This window comes from Lethenteron reissneri, chromosome 67 (genome assembly GCF_015708825.2).
Source record: "Lethenteron reissneri isolate LAM-NWPU_2019-01 chromosome 67, ASM1570882v1, whole genome shotgun sequence".
Classification (NCBI taxonomy): domain Eukaryota; kingdom Metazoa; phylum Chordata; class Hyperoartia; order Petromyzontiformes; family Petromyzontidae; genus Lethenteron; species Lethenteron reissneri.
The window spans coordinates 8,880,796-8,898,768 of NC_083845.1; the positions used below are offsets into that span (position 1 = coordinate 8,880,796).

At 56.9% G+C, this 17,973-nt stretch overlaps 1 protein-coding gene across 1 annotated transcript in view; it reads left to right on the top strand.

Moving 5' to 3' along the window:
* The window catches only part of LOC133360236 (syntaxin-binding protein 1-like), a 31,576-nt gene extending 13,603 nt beyond the window's left edge, over positions 1-17,973 (top strand). The window contains exons 7-19 of the mRNA XM_061578878.1: positions 359-507; positions 694-778; positions 1,498-1,628; positions 3,504-3,611; positions 4,628-4,691; positions 5,083-5,148; positions 5,856-5,936; positions 7,702-7,840; positions 8,731-8,840; positions 9,217-9,318; positions 10,281-10,366; positions 12,541-12,695; positions 13,376-17,973. Coding sequence (XP_061434862.1) covers positions 359-507; positions 694-778; positions 1,498-1,628; positions 3,504-3,611; positions 4,628-4,691; positions 5,083-5,148; positions 5,856-5,936; positions 7,702-7,840; positions 8,731-8,840; positions 9,217-9,318; positions 10,281-10,366; positions 12,541-12,695; positions 13,376-13,485 — 1,386 coding nt within the window. The 3' untranslated portion in view covers positions 13,486-17,973. The remainder of the gene's footprint in view (positions 1-358; positions 508-693; positions 779-1,497; positions 1,629-3,503; positions 3,612-4,627; positions 4,692-5,082; positions 5,149-5,855; positions 5,937-7,701; positions 7,841-8,730; positions 8,841-9,216; positions 9,319-10,280; positions 10,367-12,540; positions 12,696-13,375) is intronic.

Here is a 17,973-nt window from a genome sequence, read left to right on the forward strand (position 1 = left end):
TGGCCACACCGATCACTCTGGATGTAGCGGCCACACCAACGCCAGTGGACTCGTAGTTTGGTGTCATGGTGGTTGTGATGTTGTCGTGGTTGATGTTGTTGGTTGTGGTTGTAGCGTTTGTCTTGGTTGGTGGTGGTTGTGGCTGAGATTGTGATTGCATCAGTTGTGGTGGTGGTTGATATTGTGGTTGTTGATATTGTGGTGGTGGTGGTGGTGCGAGGTGTTCCTGCTGGACTTGTCGTGGTTGTGGTTGACGTTGTGGTTGTTGTGGTGGTGGTGGTGGTGCCAGGTGTTCCTGCTGGACTTGTCGTGGTTGTGGTTGACGTTGTGGTTGTTGTGGTGGTGGTGGTGGTGCCAGGTGTTCCTGCTGGACTTTGTGGAGGCGACGCAGGTGGTGTACAGCCCGCACCGCGCCAGCGAGCGCAACCGCGCCATGGAGCGCATGGCGGAGCAGATCGCCACGCTGTGCACCACGCTCAAGGAGTACCCGGCCGTGCGCTACCGCGGGTACTCGCCGCTCCACTCACCGACTCACTCACCGACTCACTCACCGTCTCACTCACCACTCCACTCACCGACTCACTCATCGACTAACTCGTGCTGTATGTGTACTCTGCGTGTGCTCTGTGTCTGCTATGTGTGTGTGTGTACTGTGTGTGTACTCTGCGTGTACTCTGCGTGCTGCGTGTGCAGGGAGTTCCCCCCGAATGGGCTGCTCGCTCAGCTGGTTCAGGACAAACTCAACGCCTACAAGGCCGACGACCCCACCATGGGCGAGGTGAGCTCACCCACTCACCCACTCACCCACTCACCCGCTCACCCACTTACTCACTCACCCACTCACACACTCACCCACTCACCCACTCACCCGCTCACCAACTCACCCACTCACCCACTCACACACTCACCCACTCACCCACTCACAAACTCACCCACTCACCCACTCACCCACTTACCCACTCACCTGCTCACCTGCTTACCCACTCACCCACTCACCCGCCCACCCGCTCACCCGCTCACCCACCCGCTCACCCGCTCACCCACCCACCCACCCGCTCACTCACTCGCCCACTCACCCGCTCACCAACTCACCCACTCACCAACTCACCAACTCACCAACTCACCTACTCACCCGCTTACATGCACACCCGCTCACCAACCCACCCACTCACCAACTCACCTACTCACCCACTCACCAACTCACCCGCTCACCAACTCACCCACCGCTACGAGACCACGCTTAGCCCCGCACGACCCCGTGACTTTGTACGCCTCGACCCCCTCCTTCACCGTGACCCCCCAACCCCAATTCCCCCCCCCCCCGCGCCGCCAACCTCCCCCGAGCCCCCGGCAACCTCGAACCGCGACCCCTCCGCTGACCTCTGCCGACCGGCCTGACCCCGCGGTGACCCCGCGGCGACCCCGCGGCGACCTCGTGGCGACCCCGCGGCAACCCCGTGCCTGACCCCAGGGCGTGACCCCCGTGCCTGACCCCAGGGCCCGGACAAGGCTCGCTCGCAGCTGCTGATCGTGGACCGCGGCGTGGACCTCGTGTCGCCGCTCGTGCACGAGTTGACCTTCCAGGCCATGGCCTACGACCTGCTGCCCGTCGAGAACGACGTCTACAAGTGGGCGGGGCGGGGGGCGGGGGGGCGATGGGGTGGGGGGGCGGGGGGGGCAAAGGGGTGGGGGGGCGAGCGGTGGGGGGGGGTGAGGGGGGCAGGGGGTTGGGGAGTGTGAGGGGCAGGGGAGTGGAGGGCAGGGAGGGGCGGGGGGCAGGGGGAGGGGCGGGGGCAGGGGGGGGTGAGGGGGGCAAGGGGGTGAGGGGGTGGTAGAGGGCAGGGAGGGTGGAGGGGTTAAGGGCAGACGTCAGGGGGTTAGGGGGAGGGTGATTGTGTTTGAGAGTCCGAGTTCAGTTGTATCACCTGCGTCTCACCTGTGTGTGTGTGTCTCACTGTGTGTGTGTGTCTCGCTGTGTGTGTGTGTGTGTCTCACTGTGTGTGTGTGTGTCTCACTGTGTGTGTGTGTGTCTCACTGTGTGTGTGTGTCTCACTGTGTGTGTGTCACTGTGTGTGTCACTGTGTGTGTGTCACTGTGTGTGTGTCACTGTGTGTGTGTGTCACTGTGTGTGTGTGTCACTGTGTGTGTGTGTCACTGTGTGTGTGTCACTGTGTGTGTGTGTGTCTCACTGTGTGTGTGTCACTGTGTGTGTGTCACTGTGTGTGTGTCACTGTGTGTGTGTGTCACTGTGTGTGTGTGTGTCACTGTGTGTGTGTGTCACCTGTGTGTGTGTGTGTCACTGTGTGTGTGTGTGTCACCTGTGTGTGTGTGTGTCACTGTGTGTGTGTGTGTCACTGTGTGTGTCACCTGTGTGTGTGTGTGTCACCTGTGTGTGTGTGTCACTGTGTGTGTGTGTCACTGTGTGTGTGTGTCACTGTGTGTGTCACTGTGTGTGTGTCACTGTGTGTGTGTCACTGTGTGTGTGTCACTGTGTGTGTCACTGTGTGTGTGTCACTGTGTGTGTGTGTGTGTCCTGTGTGTGTGTGTCACTGTGTGTGTGTGTCACTGTGTGTGTGTCACTGTGTGTGTGTGTGTCTCACTGTGTGTGTGTCACTGTGTGTGTGTCACTGTGTGTGTGTCACTGTGTGTGTGTGTCACTGTGTGTGTGTGTCACTGTGTGTGTGTGTCACTGTGTGTGTGTGTGTCACCTGTGTGTGTGTGTGTCACTGTGTGTGTGTGTGTCACTGTGTGTGTCACCTGTGTGTGTGTGTGTCACTGTGTGTGTGTGTCACTGTGTGTGTCACTGTGTGTGTCTCACTGTGTGTGTGTGTCTCACTGTGTGTGTGTCACTGTGTGTGTGTCACTGTGTGTGTCTCACTGTGTGTGTGTGTCACTGTGTGTGTGTCTCACTGTGTGTGTGTCACTGTGTGTGTGTCACTGTGTGTGTGTGCGTCACCTGTGTGTGTGTGTGTCACCTGTGTGTGTGTGTCACTGTGTGTGTGTGTCACTGTGTGTGTGTCACTGTGTGTGTGTGTGTCTCACTGTGTGTGTCTCACTGTGTGTGTGTCACTGTGTGTGTGTCACTGTGTGTGTGTGTCACTGTGTGTGTGTGTCACTGTGTGTGTGTGTCACTGTGTGTGTGTGTCACCTGTGTGTGTGTGTGTCACTGTGTGTGTGTCACTGTGTGTGTCACCTGTGTGTGTGTGTGTCACTGTGTGTGTGTCACTGTGTGTGTGTCACTGTGTGTGTGTGTCTCACTGTGTGTGTGTCACTGTGTGTGTGTCACTGTGTGTGTGTCACTGTGTGTGTGTGTCACTGTGTGTGTGTCACTGTGTGTGTGTCACTGTGTGTGTGTGTGTCACCTGTGTGTGTGTGTGTGTGTCACTGTGTGTGTGTGTCACTGTGTGTGTGTGTCACTGTGTGTGTGTCACTGTGTGTGTGTGTGTGTCTCACTGTGTGTGTGTCACTGTGTGTGTGTCACTGTGTGTGTGTGTCGTGTGCAGGTACGAGACGACGGGGCAGGGGGAGACGAAGACGAAGGAGGTTCCCCTGGACGAGGACGACGAACTGTGGGCGTCACTCCGGCACAAGCACATCGCAGAGGTCTCACAGTGAGTACCATCAGCACCATCACCACCATCACCATCAACACCATCACCATCAACACCACCAACACCATCAACACCATCACCACCACCAACACCATCAACACCATCACCACCATCAACACCATCAACACCATCAACACCATCACCACCATCAACACCACCAACACCATCAACACCATCACCACCACCAACACCATCAACACCATCACCACCATCAACACCATCACCACCATCAACACCATCAACACCATCACCATCAACACCACCAACACCATCAACACCATCACCACCACCAACACCATCAACACCATCACCATGACGAGCTGTGGGCGTCACTCCGGCACAAGCACATCGCAGAGGTCTCCCAGTGAGTAACATCAACACCATCACCACCATCACCATCAACACCATCAACACCATCAACACCAACACCAGGACGAGCTGTGGGCGTCACTCCGGCACAAGCACATCGCAGAGGTCTCACAGTGAGTAACATCAACACCATCAACACCAACAACACCACCATCAACACCATCAACACCATCAACACCATCATCACCATCACCACCACCATCACCATGACGAGCTGTGGGCGTCACTCCGGCACAAGCACATCGCAGAGGTCTCACAGTGAGTAACATCAACATCATCAACACCATCACCATGGTGATGGTGATGATGGCGGTGATGGTGGTGGTAATGGCGGTGATGGCGGTGATGGTGGTGATGGTGGTGGTGATGGTGATGGCGGCGGTGGTGAAGGTGGTGGTGATGGTTGTCGTGATGGTGGTGATGGTGGTGATGGTGTCTGTTGGTGATGGTGGTGATGGTGGTGGTGAAGGTGGTGGTGATGGTGGTGGTGATGGTGGTGGTGATGGTGGTGGTGGTGGTGATGGTGGTGATGGTGGTGATGGTGGTGGTGATGATGATGTTGATGGTGGTGGTGATGGTGATGATGATGATGGTGGTGGTGATGGTGATGATGGTGGTGGTGATGGTGATGATGGTGTTGTCTCCAGGGAGGTGACTCGCTCACTGAAGGAGTTTTCCACCAACAAGAAGATGGCTTCATCCGGAGAAAAGGTGTCCACAGCATCATCACCATCACCACCATCACCACCATCATCACCATCATCACCACCATCATCACCCCCATTATCACCCCCATTATCACCACCATCACCACCATCACCGCCACCATCACCATCATCACTGCCACCATCACCGCCACCATCACCATCATCACTGCCACCATCACCACCATCAGAACTACCATCACCACCATCATCATCATCGCCACCACTATCTCCACCATCATCACCACAATCACCACCAGAACCACCATCACAACCACCACCACCACCACCGTCGTCACCACAATCACCACCAGAATCACCATCACCACCACCACCACCGTCGTCGTCACCGCCACCGCTGACGGCCGTGCCCCCCACGCCCCCCGTGCCCCCCACAGACCACGATACGCGACTTGTCCCAGATGCTCAAGAAGATGCCGCAGTACCAGAAAGAGCTGAGCAAGGTGACACAGCTGGCAACCACCACCTCCACCACCTCCACCACCTCCACCACCACAACCACCACAACCACCACCACAACACCACAACCACCACCACAACCACAACCACCACCTACACCACAACCACCACCACAACCACAACCACCACAACCACCACTACAACCAACACAACCACCACCTACACCACAACCAACACCACTACCACCACAACCAACACCACTACCACCACAACCACCACCACAACCACCACAACCAAAACACCACTACCGCCACCACAACCACCTGCACTACCAGCAACCAACACCACTACTTGACCACCACCACCACAACCACCACCAACCTGCACCACCACGTGACCACCACCACAACCACCACCAACCTGCACCACCACGTGACCATCACCACCGCCCGCGCTACCGACCCGGCCAACCCGAGGTTCGATTCCCGCTCACGACCACCAACGCCGCTGACGATTATCTCGACCGGTCCCGGGACTCCCCTAGGGCTACTCGGCCTCAAATGAGTAGCGGGTGGCGGTGCGTGGTAAACATCGCCAGCGGGGAGACAAAGGCGGCCGGGCGTGCCGCTGGCCACCCCCCCCCCCCCCGCACGCCGCAGCGTCGGCCTCCGTAGGCGCTCGCCGCCCGCTCGCGGCACTTGCCCCGGCGGTGTGTGTGGGCTACACGGGGGGCCTTTGTCTTTGTGCCCAGTACTCGACGCACCTGCACCTGGCGGAGGACTGCATGCGGATGTACCAGGAGGGAGCTGACAAGCTGTGCCGCGTGGAGCAGGTGACACACACACACTCACACACACACACTCACGCACACAGTCACACACACAGACACACACTCACACACTCACTCACACAGTCACACACACACAGTCACACAGACTGCCCTATATGACATCATAACAACAGTCTGGACCGCTGGACGGGTTCCACAGGATTGGAAGGATGCCCTGGTGGTCCCCCCTCTTTAAGAAGGGGGGCCGCACAGACTGCAACAACTGCAGAGGCATCTCACTCCTCAGTGTGCCGGGAAAGGTCCTGGCAAGGATTATTCAACATCGCCTTGCTAGGGCGGTCCTGCACAGATGCCATATTTTATGTCCGTCTGCTACAGCAGAGGTGTAGGGAATTCCAACAAGACCTACATCTTTGCTTTATTGACCTGGTCAAGGCCTATGATACCATCAGTAGGACTGGGCTCTGGGTTGTTTTTCGTACTTTCGGAGTCCCTGACCCTCTGCTCAAGATCGTTAAGGATCTTCATGATGGTGAGTGGGCCTGGGTAAAACTACGTGGCCGGGAGTCAGAGCCATTCCCTGTACACCTTCGGGTGCGACAGGGATGTCCTCTGGCTCCCACATTATTTAACATCTATTTTGACCACGTAGTTCGTGAAGCTTTCAATAGCTGTACCGGGCGAATTTCCAGTTGGTACAGATATAATGGGAGGCTGATCGATACCCGGGTGCGGTCAAGGGATGGCTTTCTATTGCTCAACCACGTTATGTATGTCGATGATTTGGTAATAGCTGCTCATTCAGAGGAGAAGTTGGAGGCACTGCTGCTGAAACTGGAGCGTGCCACAAAGAGGTGCGGCCTTACCATCAGCCCCACCAAAACTAAGCACCTGACTGAGTATTTTGTACCATTGGACACTCCACCCCCACAACTCCCAATCGGTGATGGGGCAGTTGTGGAGAGAGTGGAGAGTTCCCCATACCTGGGCAGTGTGCTTATGACCGGCTCCAGTTAAACAGCAGAGGTCTCACTCCGAATCAGTCGAGCGGCATTATCTTTTCATCGGTTGCGTAACGCTGTGTGGAAGCTACCTGGTCTGTCGCGCCGCACTAAGCTTTAGGTTTTCTCAGCCACAGTCATTCCCTCCCTTCTCTATGCTTGCTTGGGCTAAAGCACAGCAAGTTGGTACAGTAGGGGGCACAGGTGGTGCATCAGCCAGTCATCTCAGTCATCTCAGTCAGTCGACCCGTGGCACTTGGGTCTACCCCGTGACCTCCTGCCAGCGGGCGTTCGACACTTCACGTGGCCTCAAGGTGCACATAGCCTGGCACAAGCGTCGTGGTGACATCACCACCACTTAGTGGCGAATGGCGGTTGTTGTTGTGTGTGTGTGTGTCACTCCGTGTGTGTCACTCCGTGTATCTCACTCCATGTGTGTGTGTCACACCGTGTGTGTCATTGTGTGTGTGTGTGTGTGGGGAGCGGTGGCGTAGTGGTTAGTGCACTGCGCTACCAACGCGGCTACCGGAGTTCCATTCCCCCTCACGGCCAACAACAGTGGCAAATATTAAAACCGGTCATGGACCTCCCCTAGGTCGACTCAGCCTCAAATGACTACCTGGTGGCGGTGTGCAGTAAACATCGCCACTGGGGGAGACAAAGGCGGCCGGGCGCGGTGCCGGCCACCCACCCCCCTCGTGTGCCGTGCCGGCCTTCGTAGGTGCTCTTCGCCTACGGCACTTGCCCCGCCGGCGTGTGAGCGCCACACGGGGGACCTTTAGCTTTGTGCGTGTGTGCGAGTGCAGGACCTGGCGACGGGGCTGGACGCGGAGGGGGAGAAGGTGAAGGATCCCATGCGCATCACCGTGCCCATCCTGCTGGACGAGAACGTCAGCACCCTGGACAAGATCCGCGTCATCTGCCTCTACGTGCTGCTCAAGAACGGTGCAACCTGCACGCCCGCCCACTCACTCACCTGCACGCCCGCCCGCTCACTTGCCCACTCACCTACTCACCCACTCACTCACCTACTCGCCCACTCACTCACCCGCTCACTCACCCGCTCGCCCACTCAATCACCTACTCGCCCGCTCATCCGCTCGCTCACTCACCCACTCGCCTACTCACTCACCCGCTCACTCACCCGCTCACTCAATCACCTACTCACCCGCTCACCCACTCACTCACCTACTCGCCCCCTCACCCGCTCACCTGCCCGCTCACTCACCCGAGCACTCTTCTGCTCGCCCACTCACTCACTTATTCGCTCGCTCATCCGCTCACTCACCCGCTCACTCACCCGCTCGCCCATTCACCCACTCACCTGCCTGCTCACTTGCTCACTCACCTACTCGCTCGCTCACCCGCTCACTCACCCGCTCGCCCAATCACCCAATCACTCACCCGCTCGCTTACTCACTCACACACTCACCCACTTGCTCGACCGCTTACTCGCTCACCGATTCACTCACCACTCGCTCACCACGTGGTGCGTGTTGCCGCTCAGCGGGTGGCGCTACACCGCCCGACGAACCCGGCATGGCCCCGAGTTCGATCCCCGCTCACGGCCACCGACGCCGGCGACGATTATCTCGACCGGGCCCCGGACCTCCTCTAAGTCGACTCGGCCTCAAATGAGTACCCGGCGGTGCGGCGCGCAGTAAACGCCGCCACCGGGGAGACAAAGGCGGCCGGGCGCGGCGGTGCCGGCCACCCGCCGCTCCCCTCGCGCGCCGCCGCGCCGGCCTTCCCGCGCGCCGCTCGCAGGGGCACTTGCCCCGGCGCTCTGCCGAGGCTACGCAGGGGACCTTTGCGTGCGGTGTCCGCGCGTGCAGGGATCACGGACGAGAACCTGCAGAGGTTGATCGACCACGCCAAGATCCCCTCGGAGGATGCCGACATCATCACCGCCATGGCGCACTACGGCGTGCCCGTCATCGCTGAGGTGCCACCGCCACCGCTATGCAGCTACACCTGTACACCACCACACCACTACACACACCACTACACCACCACACCACTACACCACCACACCACTACACCGTGACTCCACTACACCACCACCACACCGCCACACCACTACACCACCACACCACTACACCACTACACCACCACACACACCACCGCACCACCACACCACTACACCACCACCACAACACCGCCACACCACTACACCGTGACTCGACTACACCTCTACACCACCACACCACTACACCGTGACTCCACTACACCGCCACTCTGCCACACTACTCACCCGTGCGTGTCTCACCCGTGTGTGTCTCACCCGTGTCCTCACCTGTGCACTCACCGCGTGCATGCAGACGTCCGCGCGCCGCAAGAAGCAGCCGGACCGCAAGGAGCGCGTGGGCGAAAAGACGTACCAGCTGTCTCGCTGGGTGCCCGTCATCAAGGACATCATGGAGGTGATCGCCACCTCCATCGCGCGGTCGCGACACCCGCCCTGCAGCTCGCCCTCTCGCTCGCTCACCCTCGCGCTCACCCTCTCGCTCACCCTCTCGCTCACCCTCTCGCTCACCCTCTCGCTCACCCTCCCGTTCAGCCTCCCGTTCAGCCTCCCGCTCACCCTCTCGCTCACCCTCTCGCTCACCCTCCCGTTCAGCCTCCCGTTCACCCTCTTGCTCACCCTCCCGTTCACCCTCCCGTTCACCCTCCCGCTCGCTCACCCTCTTGCTCGCTCACTCACTCACTTTCCTGCTCGCTCACTCTCTCACTCACTCACTCTCCTGCTCGTTCGTTCACCGCGACTGAGTGAGCGAGGGAGCGAGGGATCGAGCGATTCAGGGTGACATACACAATCTTATTGTTGTTGTTGTCTGACTATTTATTTAGTGAAAGGAAGGCGAGTGAATAGGCAAGCGGTTGACTCAATGGGTGAACAGGTGAGCGAGTAGGTGAGTGATGGAGATAGTGAATGGGTGCGAGCGAGCGAGCGATTTGAGTGAACAGGTGGGTGAGCAAGCGAATTCATAGGTGAGGGTGTGAATATGTGATGAAGGGGGGAGTAGGTGAGCGAGTGAATGCATCGGTGAATTAGCGAGAGATTGAGCGAGTGAGCAGGTAGGGGAACAGGTGAGCAAGCGAGCATCAGAGTGAATCGGCGAGCGAGCAAGTGGATAGGTGAGCGAACAGGCAAGCGAGCAAATGGGCGAACGGTTGAATAGGCGAGTGAATAGGCGAGCGAGTGAGTGAATAAGTGAGCGAACAGGCGAGCGAGCAAACGGGTGAACAGGCGAGTGAATAGGTGGCTAAATAGGCGAGCGAGTGAGTGAGCGAGTGAGTGATCGATTGAGTGAGCGAGCGAGTGGGCGAGCGGGCGAGCCGGCGTGTTGACCGGTGCCGCGTGCGCCCTGTGCGGGGCGAGCAGGACGCCATCGACGACAAGCTGGACGTGAAGCTGTGGCCCTACATCTCCACGCGACCTATGACCTCGGGCGGCTCCGGGGCCGTCAGGTGACCTCCACCCCCCCCTCGCCGCCCCCAGCGTGGCCATCGCCGCCAGTTCGGCTGTGGTTGTGTTGTTGTTGTCTCGCTGTGGTTGTTGTTGTCTCGCTGTGGTTGTTGTTGTGGTTGTCTCGCTGTGGTTGTGTTGTTGTTGTCTCGCTGTGGTTGTGTTGTTGTTGTCTCGCTGTGTTTGTTGTTGTCTCGCTGTGGTTGTTGTTGTGGTTGTGTTTGTGGTTGTCTCGCTGTGGTTGTGTTTGTGGTTGTTGTGGTTGTCTCGCTGTGGTTGTTGTTGTGGTTGTCTCGCCGTGGTTGTTGTTGTGGTTGTCTCGCTGTGGTTGTGGTTGTTGTGGTTGTCTCGCTGTGGTTGTGGTTGTTGTGGTTGTCTCGCTGTGGTTGTGGTTGTGTGGCCGCGTGGTTGTGTTGTTGTGTTGTTGTGGTTGCGTGTGGTGGTGGGGAGCGGTAGTGTCGTGGTTAGCGCTACGAACCCGGCGACCCGAGTTCGATTCCCGCTCGTGGCCAACACCGGTGACGATTGTCTGAACCGGTCCCGTGCCTCCTCTAAGTCGACTCGGCCTCAAATGAGTGCCTGTGAGACCAAGCGTGCCGTGCCGGCTTTCGTAGGCGCTACTCACGAGCAGCACTTGCCCCAACGGTCTGTTAAGGCTATACGGGGGATCTTTGTCTTTGTGACTGTGACCGTGGTTGTGGATGTGTTTTAGTGAGTGCTTGGTTGTTGTTGTTGATTGCAGTTGAATGTTGATGGTTGTGTGGTCGTGAATGCGTGACTGTGGTTGCATGCTTGTGATTATGTGTTGGTCGTGGTTGGTTGTGGTTGGTAGTGGTTGGTTGTGGTCGTGGTTGATCGTGGTCGTGGTAGTGGTTGGTAGTGGTTGATGGTGGTTGATGGTGGTCATGGTCGTGGTTGATGGTGGTTGATGGTGGTCTGTCGTGGTTGGTAGTGGTTGATGGTGGTTGATGGTGGTTGATGGTGGTCGTGGTCGATAGTGGTTGATGGTGGTCTGTCGTGGTTGGTAGTGGTTGATGGTGGTTGATGGTGGTCGTGGTTGGTAGTGGTTGATGGTGGTTGATGGTGGTTGATGGTGGCCGTGGTTGATCGTGGTAGATCGTGGTAGTGGTTGGTTGTGGTTGATCGTGGTAGTGGTTGGTTGTGGTTCGTTGTGGTTGATGGTGGTGGTTGATGGTGGTCATGGTTGTGGTTGGTAGTGGTTGTGGTTGATGGTGGTTGATGGTGGTCGTGGTTGATGGTGGTTGGTTGTGGTAGTGGTTGATGGTGGTTGATGGTGGTTGGTTGTGGTAGTGGTTGATGGTGGTTGATGGTGGTCGTGGTTGATGGTGGTTGGTTGTGGTAGTGGTTGATGGTGGTTGATGGTGGTCGTGGTTGATGGTGGTCGTGGTTGATGGTGGTTGATGATGGTCATGGTTGTGGTTGGTAGTGGTTGTGGTTGATGGTGGTCATGGTTGTGGTTGATGGTGGTTGATGGTGGTCGTGGTTGATGGTGGTTGATGATGGTTGATGGTGGTTGATGGTGGTTGTGGTTGATGGTGGTTGATGGTGGTTGATGGTGGTCGTGGTTGATGGTGGTTGATGGTGGTTGATGGTGGTCATGGTTGTGGTTGGTAGTGGTTGTGGTTGATGGTGGTTGATGGTGGTCATGGTTGTGGTTGGTAGTGGTTGTGGTTGATGGTGGTTGATGGTGGTTGATGGTGGTCATGGTTGTGGTTGGTAGTGGTTGTGGGTGGTTGATGGTGGTTGATGGTGGTCATGGTTGTGGTTGGTAGTGGTTGTGGTTGATGGTGGTTGATGGTGGTCATGGTTGTGGTTGGTGGTGGTTGTGGTTGATGGTGGTTGATGGTGGTCATGGTTGTGGTTGGTAGTGGTCGTGGTTGATGGTGGTTGATGGTGGTTGATGGTGGTTGATGGTGGTTGTGGTTGGTAGTGGTCGTAGTTGATGGTGGTTGGTTGTGGTAGTGGTTGATGGTGGTTGATGGTGGTCGTGGTTGATGGTGGTTGATTGTGGTTGTGGTTGATGGTGGTTGATGGTGGTTGGTTGTGGTAGTGGTTGATGGTGGTTGGTTGTGGTAGTGGTTGATGGTGGTTGATTGTGGTAGTGGTTGATGGTGCTTGATGGTCGTTGATGGCGGTCGTGGTCATGTCCACGCAGCTCGCGCTACGGCCACTGGCACGAGTCGCGTGGCGCCTCCGAGTACCGCAGCGGCCCCCGCCTCATCGTCTTCTTTGTGGGCGGCGTGGGCCTCAGCGAGACGCGCAGCGCCTTCGAGGTGTCGCAGGGTGGCACCAAGTGGGAGGTCGTCGTCGGTGAGCGGGGAGACGCGCCGCCCACAACACGCGCCCACGGGACTCGCCCAGGGACTCGGACACTCACCGACACTCACCGAGACTCACCGACACTCACCGACGGGACTCGCCGACACTCGCCGAGACTCACCGACGGGACTCGCCGACACTCACCGAGACTCACCGACACTCACTGAGACTCACCGACGGGACTCGACCGAGGGACTCGGACACTCACCGAGACTCACCGACACTCACCGACGGGACTCACCGACACTCACCTAAGACTCACCGACGGGACTCGCCGACACTCACCTAAGACTCACCGACACTCACCTAAGACTCACCGACACTCACCTAAGACTCACCGACACTCACCAATACTCACCAATACTCACCGACACTCGCCGGGACTCGCTGAGGGACTCACCAACACTCACCTAAGACTCACCGACACTCACCTAAGACTCACCGACACTCACTCACTCGCTGACACTCACCTAAGACTCGGCGACTCGCCGGGACTCGCCGACACTCACCGTCATGCTCACCATCACGCTCACCGCTCTCAACGTCCTCACCGTCACCCTCACCGTCTTTGTCCTCACCACCGCCCTCATCGTCACCCTCACCCTCACCGCCCTCACCCTCACCACCGCCCTCACCCTCACCGTGCCCCTGGCCGTGCGTGTGCCCCGCAGGCTCCACCCACCTGCTGACTCCACAGCGGTTCCTCTCCGACCTCCGCCACCCGGACTTCCGCCAGGGGTCACGCGTCTCCTTCGGCGGGGCCGGAGCCCCCGACAGCTGAAGCCCCCCCCCCCAGACATCTCCCTCCCCACCACCACCTCCACGACCCACCCTGACACCCAGACACCCTGACACACCACCCCCAGGACCCCCCGCGTCACTACCCCCCTGACCTCTTCCCCCGTGTCACGACCCCCCCCCCCCCGTGATCCCGAGCGCCGCCCGGCACCGCACGCTGCTGAGTGGAAGTGAGGCCTCGCCGTCGTCACCGCCGTCGTCACCGTCACGGCACCGTGCGCGCCACACACATGTTGGGAGAATAAAGCCGTTGACGGCGTCGTCGTCGTGACGTCCTCGGCGGCGTCATCGGCGTCGTCATCGTGACGTCGTCTGCAGCGTCGTCATCGGCGTCGTCATCGTGACGTCGTCTGCAGCGACGTCATCGTGACGTCGTCATCGTGACGTCGGCGTCGTCATCGTGACGTCGTCGGCGGCGTCTTTGTTGCGACTTACTACTGCTACCATCATCACTACGAACACCATCATCGTCATCATTACTACTGCTACCATCATCACTACGAACACCATCATCACCATCACCACCATCCTCATCATCACCATCATCGTCATCATTACTACTGCTACCATCATCACTACGAACACCATCATCACCATCATCGTCATCATTACTACTGCTACCATCATCACTACGAACACCATCATCACCACCATCGTCATCATTACTACTGCTACCATCATCACTACGAACACCATCATCACCACCATCGTCATCATTACTACTGCTACCATCATCACTACGAACACCATCATCACCACCATCCTCGTCACCACCATCATCGTCATCATTACTACTGCTACCATCATCACTACGAACACCATCATTACCATCATCGTCATCATTACTACTGCTACCATCATCACTACTAACACCATCATCACCACCATCCTCGTCACCACCATCATCGTCATCATTACTACTGCTACCATCATCACTACGAACACCATCATCACCATCACCACCATCCTCATCATCACCATCATCGTCGTCATCATTACTACTGCTACCATCATCACTACGAACACCATCATCACCATCATCGTCATCATTACTACTGCTACCATCATCACTACGAACACCATCATCACCACCATCGTCATCATTACTACTGCTACCATCATCACTACGAACACCATCATCACCACCATCCTCGTCACCACCATCATCGTCATCATTACTACTGCTACCATCATCACTACGAACACCATCATTACCATCATCGTCATCATTACTACTGCTACCATCATCACTACTAACACCATCATCACCACCATCCTCGTCACCACCATCATCGTCATCATTACTACTGCTACCATCATCACTACGAACACCATCACCACCATCCTCATCACCATCATCATCGTCATCATTACTACTGCTACCATCATTACTGCTAACACCACCATCATCGTCATCATTAATACTGCTACCATTGCCACCATCACCACCATCATCATTACTACCATCATCATCATCACCACCACTATCATCGTTACTACTACCACCATCATCATCATCACCACACCAGCATCACCATCACCACCACCATCATCATTGTAGAGGTCATCACCGTCTTTCGTGTTTCGTTCACCGATGAGGTGTATGTCTGTGTGTGGGTGTCTGTGTGTCTCTGTGGGTCTGTGTCTGTGTGTTTGTGTGTCTGTGTCTGTGTGTGTCTGTGTGTCTGTGGGTGTCTGTGTCTGTGTGTGGGTGTCTGTGTGTTTGTGTGTGGGTATCTGTGTGTCTGTGTTTGTGTGTGGGTGTCTGTGTGTCTGTGTGGGTGTCTGTGTATCCGTGTGGGTGTCTGTGTGTGTGTCTGTGTGGGTTACTGTGTGTTTGTGTGTGTCTGTGTGTGTGTGTTCACGCCTGTGTGTGTATGTACCCACGTCTGTGTGTGTGTGTGTACCCACGTCTGTGTGTGTGTGTACCCACGTGTGTGTGTGTACCCACGTCTTTTTGTGTGTGTACCCACATCTGTGTGTACCCACATCTGTGTGTGTGTGTGTGTACCCACGTCTGTGTGTGTGTGTACCCACGTCTGTCTGTGTGTGTGTGTACCCACGTCTGTGTGTGTGTGTGTACCCACGTCTGTCTGTGTGTGTGTGAGCTGTGGCGTAGTGGTTAGCGCTACGCTGCGCTCCGAACCCGACGACCCGAGTTCGATTCCCGCTCACGGCCAACACAAGTGACGATTATCTGAACCGGTCCTGGGCCTCCCCTAGGTCGACTCAGCCTCGAATGAGTACCTGATACGGTGTGTAGTAAACATCGCCGCTGGGGAGACAAAGGCGGCCGGGCGTGGTGCTGGCCACCCACCCCCTCGAGTGCCGTGCCGGCCTTCATAGGTGCTCGCTAACAGCACTTGCCCCGAAAAGTTTGCTAAAGGCTATACGGGGGATCTTTGTCTTTATGTGTTTGCGTACACCTTTGCATGCGTGTGTTGTGTGTGCGCGCGCGCGCGCGCGTTTCGGCATGAGTGTGTCGTGCGTACACACGTGTATGTGTGTCGCGTGTGTAATATGTGTGTAGGTGTGTGTATGTGTGTGTGTCTGTGTGTGTATATGTGTGTATGTGTGTGTGTGCATGTGTGTGCGTGTATGTGTGTGTGTAGGTGTGTGTGTGTATGTGTGTGTGTATGTGTGTGTGTATGTGTGTATGTGTGTGCACGTGCGCGTGCTGCATGCGCCGAGGCGGTGCCGATGGTCTCTCCCGCGTGCCCCCCCCCCCCCCGTGTGCCCCCCCCCCCCCGAGCTATGCACGCGCGAGTCGCCTCGTGTCGTCGTCGTCGTCGTGGTGATCGTCGTGGTCGTCGTCGTGTTTCGTGTCCCCCTCCTCCTCCTCCTCGTCGTGTCTCGTCGTGAGCCAGGGCGCATGCAGCACGAGCCCTGCTGTGACGTCAGTGTCGCCGCCGCCGCCGTCCAAAAGCCGTCGACGATTTCCACTTTGTGTTGACTGTCCCCAGGCAGGTCCCGCGCCGAGCCACGACCGCTCGCAGGCGACCTCGTGAAAAGGAGCCCCGTGATACGAATGCGCGTTGGTTATACGAAACTCGTGGAGACGCACAGAGACCCAGAGACTTTGTGTAGAACCACAGAGACCCACAGAGACCCCAAAGACTCTGTGTAGAACCATAGAGACCCACAGAGACCCACAGAGACCCAGAGACTCTGTGTAGAACCAGAGACCCACAGAGACCTTGTGTAGAACCAGAGACACAGAAACCCACAGACTTTGTGTAGAACCATAGAGACCCACAGAGACCCAGAGACTCTGTGTAGAACCATAGAGACCCACAGAGACCCAGAGACTTTGTGTAGAACCAGAGACCCACAGAGACCCACAGAGACCCATAGACTAATGTAGAACCATAGAGACTCACAGAGACCCACAGAGATTTTGTGTAGAACCATAGAGACCCACAGAGACCCACAGACTTTGTGTAGAACCATAGAAACTCACAGAGACCCATAGACTTTGTGTAGAACCATAGAGACCCACGGAGACCCAGAGACTCTGTGTAGAACCATAGAGACCCACAGAGACTTCGTGTAGAACCAGAGACCCACAGAGATTCACAGAGACTGTGTAGAACCAGAGACACACAGAGACCCAGAGACTTTGTGTAGAACCATAGAGACCCACACAGACCCAGATACTCTGTGTAGAACCAGAGACCCGCAGAAACCCACAGAGACCCACAGAGACCCAGATATACTTTGTGTAGAACCAGAGACCCACAGAGACCCAGAGAGACTTTGTGTAGAACCAGAGACCCACAGAGACTTTGTGTAGAACCATAGAGACCCAGAGAGACCCATATTAACACTAAACTATTATTGTTTTACCAGGTAAGGCCCACTTTAGCTATAACGCCCTTGTTCAATAACCACCTGGCCACAAATGAGGGCAAAACGAATTGACGTATCGTGTGTCAATGTACAGCAGCCAAATCCTCTAAACGTGCGTGTGGTGTTTCTCAAAGTGGAGGGGGGAAACCCGGAGGACCCAGGGAGAACACGCAAACTCCAAATATACAACAGGCGCTGTCAGGGTCGGGGTCGAACGCACGACCTCCTGCAGACCAGGCGAGGGAGTTAACATCTCCCAGCCGCCGTGGCGAGGTCCTTCAGCTCGGCCCCGGCCCCCTGACCCTCCAGACTGCCTCAACCCTCGCCCTGACGCCAGCCTCGACGTCAAACCCGGCCCCTGACCCCCTACACCCAGGGCACAATACAACGCAGAGCCATAGCCCTGAACCCACACCCTGCCCCTGTCCCTGCTGCGGCGGCGGCGTGGCTGCGAGTGACTTAGCTGTGTGACTTGTTCCCGCTGGTGGTGAGAGTGTAGACTTCAAGATGTCGCGTTCCCGTGGCGATGAGACCGTTCCGATGCCGATAGCGACGGTAATTTGGCACATTGCACGCTGACTGCCCCTACTGGACCCAGTAAAACCCCCTTACTCGGCCTCAC